This window comes from Chaetodon trifascialis, chromosome 21, assembly GCF_039877785.1.
Source record: "Chaetodon trifascialis isolate fChaTrf1 chromosome 21, fChaTrf1.hap1, whole genome shotgun sequence".
Classification (NCBI taxonomy): domain Eukaryota; kingdom Metazoa; phylum Chordata; class Actinopteri; order Chaetodontiformes; family Chaetodontidae; genus Chaetodon; species Chaetodon trifascialis.
In genome coordinates, this window is record NC_092076.1 from 20,536,468 (window position 1) to 20,553,095 (window position 16,628).

At 41.4% G+C, this 16,628-nt stretch overlaps 1 protein-coding gene across 2 annotated transcripts in view; it reads left to right on the top strand.

Annotated features, from left to right (window-relative positions):
• Positions 1-16,628, top strand: part of LOC139350050 (1-phosphatidylinositol 4,5-bisphosphate phosphodiesterase delta-3-A-like) — a 41,872-nt gene that overhangs the window by 8,233 nt on the left and 17,011 nt on the right. For both annotated transcript variants that reach the window (XM_070991142.1, XM_070991143.1), the window contains exons 2-3: positions 10,661-10,716; positions 10,825-10,936. In XM_070991142.1, coding sequence (XP_070847243.1) covers positions 10,661-10,716; positions 10,825-10,936 — 168 coding nt within the window. The remainder of the gene's footprint in view (positions 1-10,660; positions 10,717-10,824; positions 10,937-16,628) is intronic.

Below are 16,628 nucleotides of genomic sequence, written 5' to 3' on the forward strand. Positions count from 1 at the left end.
GCTCTACTACAGTTTTTACTTAACATCTGTATTTTCTCATGACCACAACGACACTTAAATTGAACATTAAATAAAGTTTTTTTATTAGTATACACTGCATCACATAATGACTGATATGGAGTTTTAGACTGGGAGAAAACATATTTCAAGACTGTCAGAAGGTGCAGCATCATAACAATGGATCTGAAAGTTTGCATAAAGTGGACGACACATGCATTAAGGTTACACACCATGAATTACTGAAAAATATGGTTGGTTCTGGAAAGGTTACTGCAAGCTAATATGACTTTGGCACTGTCTAAGAGTTAGAATTAGAATTAGTCATGGCCATGTTTTAATCCACCTTTATGTCCATTTCTGCTGAAACTCAGCAGAAATAGACATATATGTGTCTTCTCAAATATGATGTTATACTACAGTGATACTTTTCATGACCATGCATGCTTAGGGGGCATCTGCGTCATGTCTAGGACCATTCATTTTCATTTGGATAATTCTGGCTACATCAGTTCCAAAAAGGTTCAGTTGCACAAACCTGGGCTTATACTATTCAAAGCCATTTTTATGAATACTTGACATATTACTACTACTTTATTGCTGCTTCTATTAAATTATTTTCTGAAAGAGTTATACATTTAAAAAAAAAAGTTCTCTACACTGAAGTAGTGACATGACCAGGCCCCATGTGCTTCACAGATCCCAGCTCTGAGGTAACTCAAAGTGTTGTCTTTGAGAAGTGAGTGACTTGGGGTGGGTGAGGGGTGTGAATCAGATCCAGGCAATCTATGACAAACTGTGTCCATGCCTCTCTCTCTGCAGAGTGGGGGATGGTTTCCAGGTGCTGACGATGGTCATTAGGCCACAATGGGCTTGAAGCTTGCTAAACAAGTTGCAAAGATGTTCCAATGATGGAAACTGTAATTTACCCTTGGCTGAATGTTTATAGTAATACTATGATACTACAGTAGTGATACTCATGACCATGCTCTCCATGATACAAAGTACATTATCTCTGTTTGAATCTGTTCTCAATTAGAGAGCTGCAGAAAATAAACAAAATAACTCATAGTATAATATATACAGTGGATATAAAAAGTCTACACACCCCTGTTCAAATGCCAGGTTTTCGTGATGTAAAAAAATGACAGCAAGACATATAATTTCACAACTTTTTCTACCTTTAATCTGACCTATAACCTGTACAATGCAAGTGAAAAACAAACTGAAACCTTTAAAGGGGAAAAATATAAAATAAAAAACTTAAAATAACCTGGTTGCATAAATATGCACACCCTTAAACTAATACTTTGTTGCAGCACCTTTGGCTTTTATTACAGCACTCAGTCTTTTTGGGTAGGAGCCTACCAGCGTGGCACATCTTGATGTGGCAATATTTGCCCACTCTTCTTTGCAAAACCGCTCCAAATCTTACAGATTGCGAGGGCATCTCCTGTGCACAGCCCTCTTCAGATCACCCCACAGATGTTCGATGGGATTCAGGTCTGGACTCTGGCTGGGCCATTCCAAAGCCTCAATCTTATTCCGGTGAAGCCATTCTTTTGTTGATTTAGATGTGTGCTTTGGGTCATTGTCGTGCTGAAAGATGAAGTTCCTCTTCATCTTCAGCTTTCTAACAGAAGGCCGAAGGTTTTGTGCCAACACTGACTGGTATTTGGAACTGTTCATAATTCCCTCCACCCTGACTAAGGCCCCAGTTCCAGCTGAAGAAAAACAGCCCCAAAGCATGATGCTGCCACCACCATGCTTCACTGTAGGTATGGTGTTATTTAGGTGATGTGCAGTGTTGTTTTTGTGCCAAACATACCGTTTGGAATTATGTCCAAAAAGTTCAACCTTGGTTTCATCAGACCATAACACATTGTCCCACATGCGTTTGGGAGATTTTTGCAAAATGAAGCCGGGCTTAGATGTTCTTCTTTGTAAGATAAGGCTTCCATCTTGCCACCCTACCCCATAGCCCAGACATATGAAGAAGACGGGAGATTGTTGTCACATGTACTACACAGCCAGTACTTGCCAGAAATTCCTGCAGCTCCTTCAGTGTTGCTGTCAGCCTCTTGGTAGCCTCCCTGACTAGTTTTCTTCTCGTCTTATCAATTTTGGACGGACGTCCTGTTCTTGGTAATGTCACTGTTGTGCCATATTTTCTCCACTTGATGATGACAGTCTTCACTGTGTTCCATGGTATGTTTAATTCTTTGGAAATTCTTTTGTAAACTGCACCTGACTGATATCTTTGAATAATGAGATCCCTCTGATGCTTTGGAAGCTCCCTGCGGACCATGGCTTGTGCTGGAATATGTGGCTACAAAAATGTGAGGAAAAGCCTACTAGAACAGCTGAACTTTATTTGGGGTTGATCAGAGGCACTTTAATTGGCGACAGGTGTGTGCTGATGCTTTGACATGAGTTAGAATGTAATTGGTAAAATCTGAACACAGCCACATCCCCAGTTATAAAAGGGTGTGTACACTTATGCAACCACATTATCTCAGTTGTTTATTTTTACTTCACCCCCTTGAAAGATTTCTGTTTGTTTTTCACTTGCATTGTACAGGTTATAGGTCAGATTAAAGGTGGAAAAAGTTGTGAAATTATATGTCTTGCTGTCATTTTTTTTACATCATGAAAACCTGGAATTTGAACAGGGGTGTGTAGACTTTTTCTATCCACTGTAAGTTGATAGCATTTTTTCAGAAGGTCTTGAAGAAAGTCATGGAGTGCTTGCAATGGTGCACTAAATCTTCAAAGAGTAGTCTATACTGGTTTTACAAAAACCTTTATGGATATTTTAGCATTTTTCCACACAACTGAGCATCTAATGATTGTCATTTTATACTATATGAAGAACAGGTCTGGATCTTGTTACATTGATTCTTAAAAGGTGTAGGTAACTACTGGAGATTAACTTCACTATTCAGGTTAAAGAAGAAAGACAAAAACAAGTTGCTCAATTGAAGGAAACTGTAATTATCATATCCAAAGCCAGATTTACCCTGGCTGAATATTCATAGCAAAGTGCCTATTCCACACCAATAGCTTGAAGGACCACATCTGACATGTTGACATACGTGAGGGGATATTGCTGCACATTGTAGCTTTACTGTCTTTAGTCTCATGAAGAGAGTTATACATTTGCGTCTCAAAAACAATGGCTTGTGTTTAAATCTTTCATTTTGATTGGAATCCTTTGGATTACAGCTACACCCTCTCTGTGACATTCCTGCTGCTTCTAACCTTACAGGTGATTATTGCCTCTTGATGCAGGAATGTGAGTGTCGTTTCACACCATTTAACTGGGGACCTGTACCATTTTGTTCTTTACTATACAAGTGGGGACTGTTAATTTGTTCAGCTCCAAAAAAATGTTTGACACACTTGAAGACTGATGATGAACATGTCCATTTTATTAGATCAGAGTGGATAATTACAAATAATAATTCCTAAACTACATGATGGTATTTACTCTGATCTAATTTACACGACACATTACAAGTGTCGTCCTCACCAGTGTAGTCCACCAACCCATTTCTTCTATTTTGTGGGAGGAGCTTTTTGATAGTATTTGCATAGCTGTATGAGGAGCTGTTAGCAAAAGATACCTTATCCAAAAGGAAGGATCACTTTATGTATAGCTAGCCAGGACTGAAGTTACTCTCGACTCCCCTCAGAATCTTCACAAGTGTCTTTGGTGCCTTTTGGAACTGTTGCACTTGGAATCTTTGAGACAGGTTCTTTCTTCTACAAGATGAGGTAAGTTTCAAATGGCAAATACCTTTTTTTTTTCCTTAATAAAAATGAATTTTACATAGATTTGCACCCATAGAAAGCCAGTTAAAAAATCTGCACTTCATAAAGTGTAAACATTAGGTGATTTTTAGTCATCAGTTATTCTCCAAGTGATTCTATGAAAATGCTTACCATGCTTGCACTCTCTTTTATTTCTTTTACAGAAAAGTTAAGTCTGTGGTTCATGTTGTTCATCCTAAACAACAAGAAGTTCAAGTAACAACAGAATTTACACTCCAAGATAATGGTATGTTGTCAGTATTTTTATTTATTTATTTTTTCATCAGTGAAAATCAGGGTTTATCCTGAGTAGTAGCTAGTGTATTTTAGAGCAAGCAAATTGTTACTATTTGAAAATATCCTTTGTTGTGTTTCATGACCCATCTCTAAAATATAAGCCTTTGAGGCTTTAACAGTGATGGAACTGACAAATTAACCTTGTTAACAAATAGTCATGTGAAAAGATAAATGCAAGTTATTGTGCAACATCTGGATAATATAGGAATAATACAGATCAATTCTTTAGGTTAAAACGTATGTCTTTGATTTACTTTTAAGCATGTATATCCTTTCTCCTCTTTCAGCAACTTGCAAAGTCTGGATTGTTGGTGGTAGTTATGTGCGTCGAGGTGAAAAACAAGCAAGGAAGACCATAGGGGCCAATCTTGGTGTGCCTGCCCATGCTGAGTGGTTCAGCAGGGGAGGAATGTGTTGGGGTGACTTCGTTCCCTTCTTTGCCTAAAAGGAAGAACTGCTCCAGGTGTACTAGTGATTCATTGTGGGGGCAATGACCTTGGATGTGTGAAAAGTGTGCTGCTTCTCAGAGCAATAAAGGGGGATCTGCATATCCTCCATCAACAGTTTTCTCAGATGAAAATTTTGTTTTCTTCCATCAACCAGAGACGGCACTGGAGGCATGCACCCCCAGTGAAGATTGACAAAGCAGGGAAGTTTGTTAACAGTGTGATGGCTGCCTTTGATTTGTGTGTTAATGGGAGGATGGTGCATCATCCTCAGCTAGTGTTTGATAAGCCTGCACTATTCTTAAGTGATGATGTTCATTTAAGCTCTATAGGCAACTCTTTATTTTTAAATGATGTTGCCCAGGGTCTGAAAGACCATGTTTTGTGAGGCTGACACTAGATTTTTTTCACAACTGCAAAAAAAAGGAAGACGTATCTTATCCTATATGATGTTTGCTTTTCTACAGTTGTCTTCAGAGCCAAGAGATATGTAAAGAGGCATTATGCTGCAAATGACATTTGAAATCTCTGTTTTTACTGTAGACATATGTAATTGTGGAATGGGAAATAGTCCTGATGATGTCTTGTTTATTTAAGACATTTTGAATCTTACAATAAATGTTAAAAAAAAAAATTCTAGACTTCATCATTATTGTTGCAAATTGTGAGTCAGACTCAGATTTAGAAGCTGGTACATGAAATAAACAAAGTGAGAACACACAAACAGGTAGATTATCAGAGTTTAGTCTCTGAATCCACCTGGATAGTCTCAGTTTCAGAGACATTTCAGGCTGTGGATGTTTGACTGATCTTAGTGTCTGATAGGCTTGCGTGACGTGGGGCTTTTTCCCGGAATGCCTGATCCTGTGTGAATCCGTGCTTACTTTATATACTGACACTGAATAGGTCTTCATATCTGCAATGACATGGCCGTTGAAATAGCAGGTAGCAGTTGCCATCCCACCTGAAGTACGCATCTAGCACTCGTTGCCGACATCATTCCTATGACCAAGTTGGACTCTACTATATTCATGAATAACTCATTGCACTCTTGGTAGCCCTTATTAAAAATACAGTGTCAAGCTTGAAAATGGTTAAGCCATTTCCCCTAAAGCCTTTATAATTTGTTACAAAAATCTAATAAAAAAAATCATGTTTGAAAAATAATTGTGAGATTATTTTGTAGAGATGATTTATTTCAATGGAATATTATGAAACATAGTGGATATATTAGAATAAATTTAGCTTACTTCTTGTATTTACACATGGTGGAGTTTGAATGTCGGTCCATCCTATTCAAGGGGGAACTTGTTTGTTATTACATGAAGGGACTAGAGAATTCTTTTGTTATGTTGTTTGAACTTTGTTCTGTAAAACCAACACAGAGATGCCAGTGGTATTGGTGTTTGCATGAAGAATAACACAATTTCTATATATATATAAAAAAAAAACATTCATTTTTCATTTGGATAATTTGGGCTTATCCTATTCAAAGCCAGGTGTGCTAGTATTTCTACTTGCAAACAATGGAATACTCTCTAAAGGCATTGTAGTCTCTGCAGAGACAGAACAGGAAACACTATCACTGCAAAAGCAAAACCAACCAAACATTCACAAGTCACACATTTCTGTCACAGTGACCACATCTTTTTCTGTCCTAATGTATACATACATGCAGGAATGTGAGTGCCGTTTCACACCATTTAACTGGGCACCTGTACCATTTTGTTCTTTACTATACAAGTGGGGACTATTTTTTGTTCAGTTCCAAAAACATGTTTATTGTCTTTAGTCTCATGAAGTGAGTTGTACATTTGTGTCTCAAAAACAAGGGCAATGGCTTGTGTTTAAATCTTTCATTTTGATTGCAGTGTGAGTGTGTGAATGTGAAGAATCTGAGAATGTGAATGTGAGTGTCGTTTCACACCATTTAACTGGGGACCTGTATCATTTTGTGGGGACGATTTTTTGTTCTTGAAGACTGATAATGAACATGTCCATTTTGATAGATTCGGTGGTATGGGTGTTTGCATGAAGAATAACACAATTCCTATATATATATATATATATATGTGTATATATATATATATATATGTGTGTGTATATATATATATATATATATAAAACATTCATTCAAAACAAGTTGTTCAATTGAAGGAAACTGTAATTATCATATCCAAAGCCAGATTTACACTGGCTAAACATTCATAGCAAAGTGCCTATTCCACACCAGTAGCTTTAAGGACCACGTCTGAAATGTTGACATACGTGAGGGGATATTGCTGCACATTTTAGCTTTACTAGAATGTGAGAATGTGAATGTGAGTGTCGTTTCACACCATTTAACTGGGGACCTGTACCATTTTGTTCTTTACTATACAAGTGGGGACGTTTTTTTGTTCAGTTCCAAATAAATGTTTGACACACTTGAAGACTGATAATGAACATGTCCATTTTGATAGATTATAGTGGATAATTACAAATAATAATTCCTAAACTAGATAATGGTATTTACTCTGATCTAATTTACACAACACATTACAACTGTCGTCCTCACCAGTGTAGTGTAAAACAACATTTCTGGTATATTTGCAAATCAAACTTGATCTTTAGACCATCTGTGTCTATTTTAAAATGTACATTTTGAAAGAAACAAAGAAAGTCTTTGCAGTAAACCAACACTCATTAAGTGAATAAATGGATACAGACAGTCACACTGTAGTCTATGGAGGTCCACTCTTTGATAGGTAGACATCGCCAAGTCCCTTCTTAGCTTCTTCTTTAAAAAAAATAAAAATTGACATTTGAAGTAATATTATGGTAAAAGACCTTAAAACTAAGTGTAGCATTTTAGTTTTGTATTTTTAAAATGACCAGAAACACCAGTTCCCACTTCCCAGGTGCTCGGCGACAGTCCCCTGTTCACGAGGTACGCGCGTGTGTGTGTGTGTGTGTGTGTGTGTGTGTGTGTGTGTGTGTGTGTGTGTGTGTGTGTGTGTGTGTGTGTGATTTGATTCTATGCAGTGGCTATCAGTCAAACCACATGGTTTGATTACACCAACCTACAAGCAGGAACACTGTTTTGAGATCAGTTGCTTTGTAGCGGTCAGTCTGTTTCTGATCAACACTCAGATGGTGTGCCTCTCTTCCTCATCAAACACACAGCCACACACCCGCTGAATTTCTGCCACTGCTGCAACATTGCTCTCCTGATTTACAGTAGCTCATGCTGTACACAGGGGAGTATGTGTGTCTGCATGCTTGTGTGTGTTTTCCCAGTAATCAAGGTGCCTTTGTGAGTGTAGTGACCCAGCCCTTCTCAAACCACAGTGAGACTTCTGTTTCAACTGCTGAGTCCTACTTACTCAGCTTAGGACTCAGCAGCATCAGGGAAGGAGAACTTAAAGCCATGTGACATCATTTTTGTAAGTCCCTTTTTGCAGTGGAAATAGTAATTTTGCAAGACAATACAATGTATCATCTACTCTTTACCTCAATACACACATGGTTATGTATTGCTATATGATAATAAGGTCACAGGGCCCCCTTAGTGTCCATTTTAAGTCTCTCCATAAATAACTCACCATCCATACATTCTATTGGTTACTATAAATAGCAGATGGTCATTGATTAGATTGCTTGTTTTCAAGAAGGGAAGCAGGAGACAAAGGAAACCACCAGTCTGCAACAGGTCTGCAGTCGCAGCTCGGGGCTTGTTTCAGCATTTATCATACATTTATAATGTCAAAATATAAAGGTTCTGTTTACATATTGATTTATTTTGGGCGCAGTGAAACGAGCTGTACACAACACAATACTGACATTTTATTTTATGAAGTTGTTACTGTTGTCTATTTTCTTTCTTGTTTTCAGTGAGAAGATTGATACCACTCGTGTATGTGTTAGATATACAGCTAGAGCCAGGTGCCTAGCTTAGCATTAAGACTTGAAGCAGGGGAATACTGGCTCTGTCCAAAGTTAAAAAATATGCCTACCAACACCTCTAAAGCCACTGTTTGCTTGAAATAGTTCCAAAATGTAACCTCCTTCTTTCTTTGCATATTAATGAAATAAATAAGATGCCTGTTCATTAGTGCCCTTCAGGGGTGTTGTGTTTGCAGCTTGCTCCCTAGCCACACGAGGCAAAACATGCAGCTTTAACATTTTTGATGTTATACAGTTATTGTAAATTTTTTCCTTAGGGGAAACTAAAATAATCTCCTTCTGGCTCCAGCTCCACGGCCAAAACGAGGGTGATATTGATCACCTTATCTCTCAGCAAGAAAGTATGTACTTGAATGTACATTTATATTTGATTCATATGCTGCATTTATCACAAGATCTTTTGCATCATGCACTATGCATTCACTCCTACTGAGCTCTCCTCTGCTAATCCAGTCAAAGACAGTCACCGCCCTGATAATCCGAGCTCTGACTCATGTCCCGCTAGTAAGGAAATAAGACAAAGATCGGATATCATCTGGAGTATACAAAGAAGATTTAACTACAGCTGGATTCAGTCAAATAACTATTGAGCTGTAACAGATTTCAAAGTGTTAGCTGATTTTCTGTCAGAGGAGCTTTAGATATCTGGATTAAGGTAGCAAGAGTTATTTTTATTAATTCATTATTGCTGAAGATGTCAGTTCAATAAATCAGTAACAGAATTATCATTTATATCATCTTGAATAGTCTTCTTGAATAGCAGTACAGCTATACAAGAAGTAAAGCAGAATATTTTCATGACTTCCAATCACATTAGTGGAGGAAGTTTGTGAAGGCACACTAAGCAAAACATGTTTACGTGACTCATCATTATTTTGCACGTCCACCTTGCATCATCACTGTCTACTATTCCCTCATTTATATATTTTTCACTGATTTCAACACCAAAACCTGGAGCCAGTGTTTTTCATCACTTGATACTCCACTTGTATCTTGTTATAAAAATGTTGGAAAGGCTGTTTGGAAATGTAACCTGTGCTTGTCTGCTTAATGAAAGCAGTGTTTGGCTGTTTTGAAGGTTACAGTGCTGATATTGTTGGAGTGGAGCTGCTAGATTTAAACAAATGAATCCCCAAATCTAAATGCATAAATTAGAATGAATTAGTATGTTCTTTAAAATGGAATATTCTCAAATTCAAACAGCGTTTAGACACCAACTGCAGTTCAAGATATATCATTTATATATATCATACATACTTTAATCCGTTAAATCCACAGACAGCAGTGTAGTGCTGATCATCTTCAGTTCTGTAATCAGATCTGTAATTATGATTTAGAAGTAGATGAAACTCAGTGGTTAAAATTGCATTTTCCAGTTCCAGGTTTGGAATTTATGAGGTTGTACAGTAGGGTTTGGATCTGGTTGGGTTGAAAAACCACCTACATGTCAGAAAGTTGCTGAAACTCTTAAAAGTTTAAAGTTAAGTTGTTGTTGTTGTCATGCCCTCAGGGATATCCTATGTATGGAGAGATTAGCAGTTATCACTAACAGGCTTCACATACACTGCTTCACATACTGTTCGCAAAAGAGCAAATGTGTGTTTTACAAAGTCTGCTATGGTTGAGATACAGGCACATTCAGCTGAAAGGCATATCTCCGCATTTGTCATCTTCGTAAAAGGTGTCACAGGATAGGACTTTCATAACAGGCCAAAAGCACTTAGCTAATTGGAATTTGCTCTCCTCTGGAATCAAAAGTCCTCCCTGTCTCACCTCATCAGGATACAATCTTTGTCTGTCTGTCTGTCCCCATCTTCTCTCTGCTTTTACCTCTTCCACAGTATCAGCTCCTTCTGTCTTTCTCTATGTCTCTGTCCATACCGTGTCATCTGTAGCCATACCCAACTGCTAGAGCTGGACCAACATGTCAGAATTACAGAGCTCCCATTTGAGCTGCTGCGGTCCAACACATGTATATACGCCAGCTTCTAATTCTGACTGTGCTTGACTCTTTTTCCTCCCTTTTCTCTCCCCACCCCCCGCCTTCTTTCAGCGCAGCAGAGTTCAAAACACTTGCCGCCATCCTGTACTCAATTAAATACAGTTTTCATGGCATCATATGCACCTTTCTTTAACTATCTTTTTGTCTGTTTGCTTTCCAGGAGTGCAGGATGATGAAGATGTGAAGCAGATGTTACAGGGCTCCAGTATGGTAAAGGTAAAGCTGTTACTAATTACAGTATGAACTACTAGTGGTTGTTAGTAGCAGTGAGTGATTAGTAATGAAATGAATGAGATGTCATGGATTCATTTATCATTTGTTTAGGTCCGCTCGCCTCGCTGGCAGAAGAGACGAACTCTGAAGCTGTTGGAAGACGGTGTCACTGTCTGGTGTCAGTCACACAAAACATCCAGCCGGGCCAAGGAGCAACAATCCTGTAAGTGTGTGTGTGTGTGTGTGTGTGTGTGTGTGTGTGTGTGTGTGTGTGTGTGTGTGTGTGTGTGTGTGCATGTGTTCTCTTATACAAATCAAAATAAGTTTATTGATCTGATTTTCCATTCTACTTCCATGAGTGTTTGTGTGTATAAGTGACATCACCAACACCAAGCAGAAACTGAGTGGCTGAAAGTGTGTATTACTACTGTGTTGGAACCATTATCTCATCTTCCCCATCTGTATGCCCACATGCTTTATGAGTGAGGCCCTTCTGAACAGCTATGAACACCTTTGTCTTTGATTTGGTCAGCTCAAACTAATATGAACAACATAATTGGAAGTATACCATGACACATTGACACAGACGTGAGATCTGTTGCAGTAAAACAGGACCTAACCTGATCAGACTGAATATGATTTGGGTGCAGCCCAACACAGGTCCCAGGTCCGTCCTTCGTTACTCGGAATAGGATCCATGCGGCTCTTTTCCATATGCATTAAGTACTGTAAAATTAGTCTTGTAAATCCTTTAAAATGAGTCTTTCAGGGGCCCCACCCAGAGTTAGGAGCCATCTCTGTTCAATAACTAGTAAGAAGCAGGCCTTTCCTTTGCCATAGTGTCCCAGAAGAGTTCAGTGCTCTGACTGGGCGTGTAGGTGAAACATTGATATACGACAGTATCTATTTTTGTTAACTTTAAATGCTACTTACTGCCGTGTACAAACATAGACTCGCACACACAGCTACCCTCGCTCTCCTCCACTATCTGAGGGTCACACACGGTGCTTTGATTATAGAGCTCATCTATTTTGAGCTTAGGATGGGCTGCCATCCTGCTGTAGTTCAAACAGTGAAATTATAGGACATTATTTTGCGGTGGGAGTCAGCCATGGAGCCTGAGGTTTGGCGCTTTATAGTTACCATACAACTTACCCACTAGGTTCACCTCAGTACAAGGCCTTTAATTGCCACAAGACTAAATTTCTTTGTGATGTGGCATAGTGGGTGTTTTGGTTGCAAGTGTGTGTGTGTGTGTGTGTGTGTGTGTGTGTGTGTGTGTGTGTGTGTGTGTGTGTGTGTGTGGGTGTGAGACCAGGTATTTATCACGTTGTGGGGACAAAAATCTGTTTACACAGTCACATTGTGGGGACTGACCTCCCTTATGGGGACAAAATGCAGGTCCCCTTAATGTAAATCATTAAATTTTAGGGTGCAGACTGAGGATAGGGTTACAGGTTAGGTAAGGTTAGATTAGGTACAGGGTTAGGAACAGGCAAATAGTGGTTATGGTTACGTTTAGATAAAAGCTTAGTTTAGGGTAAGGCTCCAGGAAATGAATGTAAGTCTATGTTATGTCCCCACAAGTGATATAAACACAACATGTGTGTGCGTGCGTGCGTGCGTGCGTGTGTGTGTGTGCGTGTGTGTGTGTGTGTGTGTGTGTGTGTGTGTGTGTGTGTGTGTGTGTGTGTGTGTGTGTGTGTGTGTGTGTATGTCCAAGTATTCCTCACGTTGTGGGAACATAAATCAAGTCCCCATAATGTAAATCATTACATTTTAGGATGATGACTGGGGGTAAGGTTAGTTTAAGGTTTAGGTTAGGTTTGGGTTTAAAAAAGTTTTCTATTGAAAATGTGGTGCACTGGCCTAACTATCTGGATGTAGTATGGACGGATGGATGAAGTTATTGGACATGTTTGTTGGTGGCACAGATGTAGAATCTCCGTCCTCCACACAGGGGACCCCAGTTTGAGTCCCGGCACCGCTCTGCATCTTCCCACCAGTGCGTGCTGTCCCTGGGCCTCCATTTGGTGATCTGTTAAGAATTATATTGAATGTCACGTTCACTTGTGCTTCTACTATTGCCATAGAAAAAGTTAAATGAGCAATTAACCTGGTACATGTATAAATGTGGGTGATGAATAAATAGTAAGATAAATAAATACTAAAATAAATATTGAGAATAATTAAATAATCATATATTCGTGATATGTAGATAAGAACTGGTAAAAGTGCATACAATGGTAAATCAAGATTAAGAGCTATTAAAATAAGTGCTGTTAAAATAAGTGCCTTATCACGTAAATTAAACATGCTAGTAAAGGGTAAACATGCAACCCGATAAAAAGTAAGTGCAATTCATCCATCCATCCATCCATTGTCTTCCGCTTATCCGGGGCCGGGTTGCGGGGGGAGCAGTCTGAACAGGGACGCCCAGACTTCCCTCTCCCCGGACACTTCCTCCAACTCTTCCGGGGGGATCCCGAGGCGTTCCCAGGCCAGCCGAGTGACGTAGTCACCCCAGCGTGTCCTGGGTCTTCCCCGGGGCCTCCTCCCGGTGGGACATGCCTGGAACACCTCCCTAGGGAGGCGTCCAGGGGGCATCCGATAGAGATGCCCGAGCCACCTCAGCTGACTCCTCTCGATGCGGAGGAGCAGCGACTCTACTCTGAGCTCCTCCCGGGTGACAGAGCTCCTCACCCTATCTCTAAGGGAGCGCCCCGCCACCCTGCGGAGGAAACTCATTTCAGCCGCTTGTATCCGGGACCTCGTTCTTTCGGTCATGACCCAAAGTTCATGACCATAGGTGAGGGTAGGAACGTAGATTGACCGGTAAATCGAGAGCTTCGCCTTTCGGCTCAGCTCCTTCTTTACCACGACAGACCGATACAGCGACCGCATTACTGCAGCCGCTGCACCGATCCGCCTGTCAATCTCACGTTCCATCCTTCCCTCACTCGTGAACAGGATCCCAAGATACTTAAACTCCTCCACTTGAGGCAGGAACTCTCCCCCAACCTGAAGGGAGCAAGCCACCTTTTTCCGGTCGAGAACCATGGCCTCGGACTTGGAGGTGCTAACTCTCATCCCAGCTGCTTCACACTCGGCTGCGAACCGCCCCAGCGCATGCTGAAGGTCCTGGCTCGAGGTAGCCAACAAGACAACATCATCCGCGAAAAGCAGAGACGAAATCTGCCGGCCCCCGAACCGAACCCCCTCCGGCCCCTGGCTGCGCCTAGAAATCCTGTCCATAAAAATGATGAACAGAACCGGTGACAAAGGGCAGCCCTGCCGGAGTCCAACATGCACCGGGAACAGGTCCGACTTACTGCCGGCAATGCAGACCAAGCTCCTGCTCCGGTTGTACAGGGACTGTACAGCCCTCAACAGAGGGCCTCCAACCCCATACTCCTGGAGCACCTCCCACAGAATGACGCGAGGGACACGGTCGAATGCCTTCTCCAAGTCCACGAAGCACATGTGGACTGGTTGGGCAAACTCCCATGAACCCTCAAGCACCCTGTGGAGGGTGTAGAGCTGGTCCAGTGTTCCACGGCCAGGACGAAAACCGCATTGTTCCTCTTGAATCCGGAGTTCGACTATCGGCCGGATTCTCCTCTCCAGTACCCTGGAATAGACTTTACCAGGGAGGCTGAGGAGTGTGATCCCCCGATAGTTGGAACACACCCTCCGGTCCCCCTTTTTAAAAAGAGGGACCACCACCCCAGTCTGCCAGTCCAGAGGCACTGTCCCCATCTGCCACGCGATGCTGCAGAGGCGTGTCAACCAAGACAGTCCTACAACATCCAGAGACTTGAGGTACTCAGGGCGGATCTCATCCACCCCCGGCGCTCTGCCACCGAGGAGCTTGCGAACTGCCTCAGTGACTTCAGCCCCGGTGATGAATGAATCGACCTCCAAGTCCCCAGTCTCTGCTTCCTCTACGGAAGACATGACAGAGGGATTGAGGAGATCCTCGAAGTATTCCTTCCACCGCCCGACAATATCCCCAGTCGAGGTCAACAGCTCCCCACCTCCACTGTAAACAGTGTTGACAGAAAGCTGCTTCCCCCTCCTGAGGCGCCGAACGGTTTGCCAGAATTTCCTCGAGGCCGACCGGTAGTCCTCCTCCATGGCCTCCCCGAACTCCTCCCAGACCCAAGTTTTTGCTTCTACAACCGCCCGAGCTGCCGCACGCTTGGTCCGCCAGTACCCATCAGCTGCCTCAGGAGTCCTATGAGCCAACCAGGCCCGATAGGACTCCTTCTTCAGCTTGACGGCATCCCTTACTTCCGGTGTCCACCACCGGGTTCGGGGGTTGCCGCCACGACAGGCACCGCCGACTTTACGGCCACAGCTATGGACGGCTGCATCAACAATGGAAGTGGAGAACATGGTCCATTCGAACTCAATGTCTCCAACCTCCCTCGGGATCTTAAGTGCAATTCATTAAAATTATATATAGAAAGAAAACCATGCAAACATCAGTGTATATATAAAAAAGTTTATATATATGACGATTTAAAAAAAAATTATATGATGATAAAAAGTAAGTGCAATATAAATAATAGGTATAAGAAATATATATTAAAATTACCATGCAAATATTAGTTAATATATACAAAATTCGTAAAACACATCACACATTCAATGGTTAGAATTATTCTGTTAAGCAAATTTAAAACACATTATAGGCTAGTAAAATGATAAATAGTAATAAATATATGAGTGAAGCCCTAAAAGTGACTGTACCTGTGCCCATATGAATATAAAAGTAAAGTATATAAAATCTATATGTATAAAATCTATAAAATTTATTGTGTAAAAATTATTACATCCACTGTCACTGTTACTGTGACTGCATGTCTGTCTGTCTGTCTGTCTGTCTGTCTGTCTGTCTGTCTGTCTCTCTCTCTCTCTCTCTCTCTCTCTCTCTCTCCCCCTCTCTATCTCTCTCTCTCTCTCTCTCTCTCTCTCTGACTGCATTTCTGTCTGTCTGTCTGTCTCTCTCCGTCTGTCTGTCTGTCTGTCTGTCTGTCTGTCTGTCTGTCTGTCTGTCTGTCTGTCTGTGTCTGTCTCACTCTCCCTCTCTTGCTCTCCCTCTCTCACCCAACTGGTCGAGACAGATGGCCGCCCACCCAGAGCCTGGTTCTGCTCGAGGTTTCTGTCTGTTAAAAGGAAGTTTTTCCTCGCCGCTGTCGCCAAGTGCTTGCTCATGGGGGAATTGTTGGTTTCTTTGTAGATAAAACCAGCTCTATATGGAAAGTGTCCTGAGACAACTTCTGTTGTGATTTGGCGCTATACAAATAAAATTGAAAATTGAATTGAATTGAATTGAATTGAATTGAATTGAATTGAATTGAATTGAATTGAATTGAATCGAATTGAATCGAATTGAATTGAATTAAAAGAAACAGAAGGAAAAAGGGTTTGTATAAATTCTATTCAAATATGGCAATGGTGTGGAGATATGTTTAGTCGTCCCAGCAGGTTGAGGTTGAGGTAAGTGGAGCTCCCTTGGTGGGATGATGAAGGGCAGTGTCCGGTCCGTGGGGAAGGTGGTCTTGTAGGTAGGGTTCAGGTGTCTGGTTAGGTTTGGATGAGGGCTGAGGGGAGAGCAAGCAGTAGGGGAGGGAGGGGGGTTGAGATTTGGGTGGGAGGTCCAGCTTGTGTTTAGGTGCAGGAGGAAAGAGGAGGTTCAGTTTGAGGTTAAGAGGTCAGCTCGGGGTAGGTGCAGGAGGGGGAAGGTGGTTGAGGTTAGGCTTGGGGGGAGGGAGAGGGGTTGGGGTTGGAGTTAGGGAAGGGAGAGGGGTTGGGGTACTTAATGGCAGACTAGTGGTTGTGGTTAGGGGAGCAGGAGGGGGGTGGGTATGTAGGTTGGAGCGTACAGGAGATTTGGGGGGTGCTGGTAG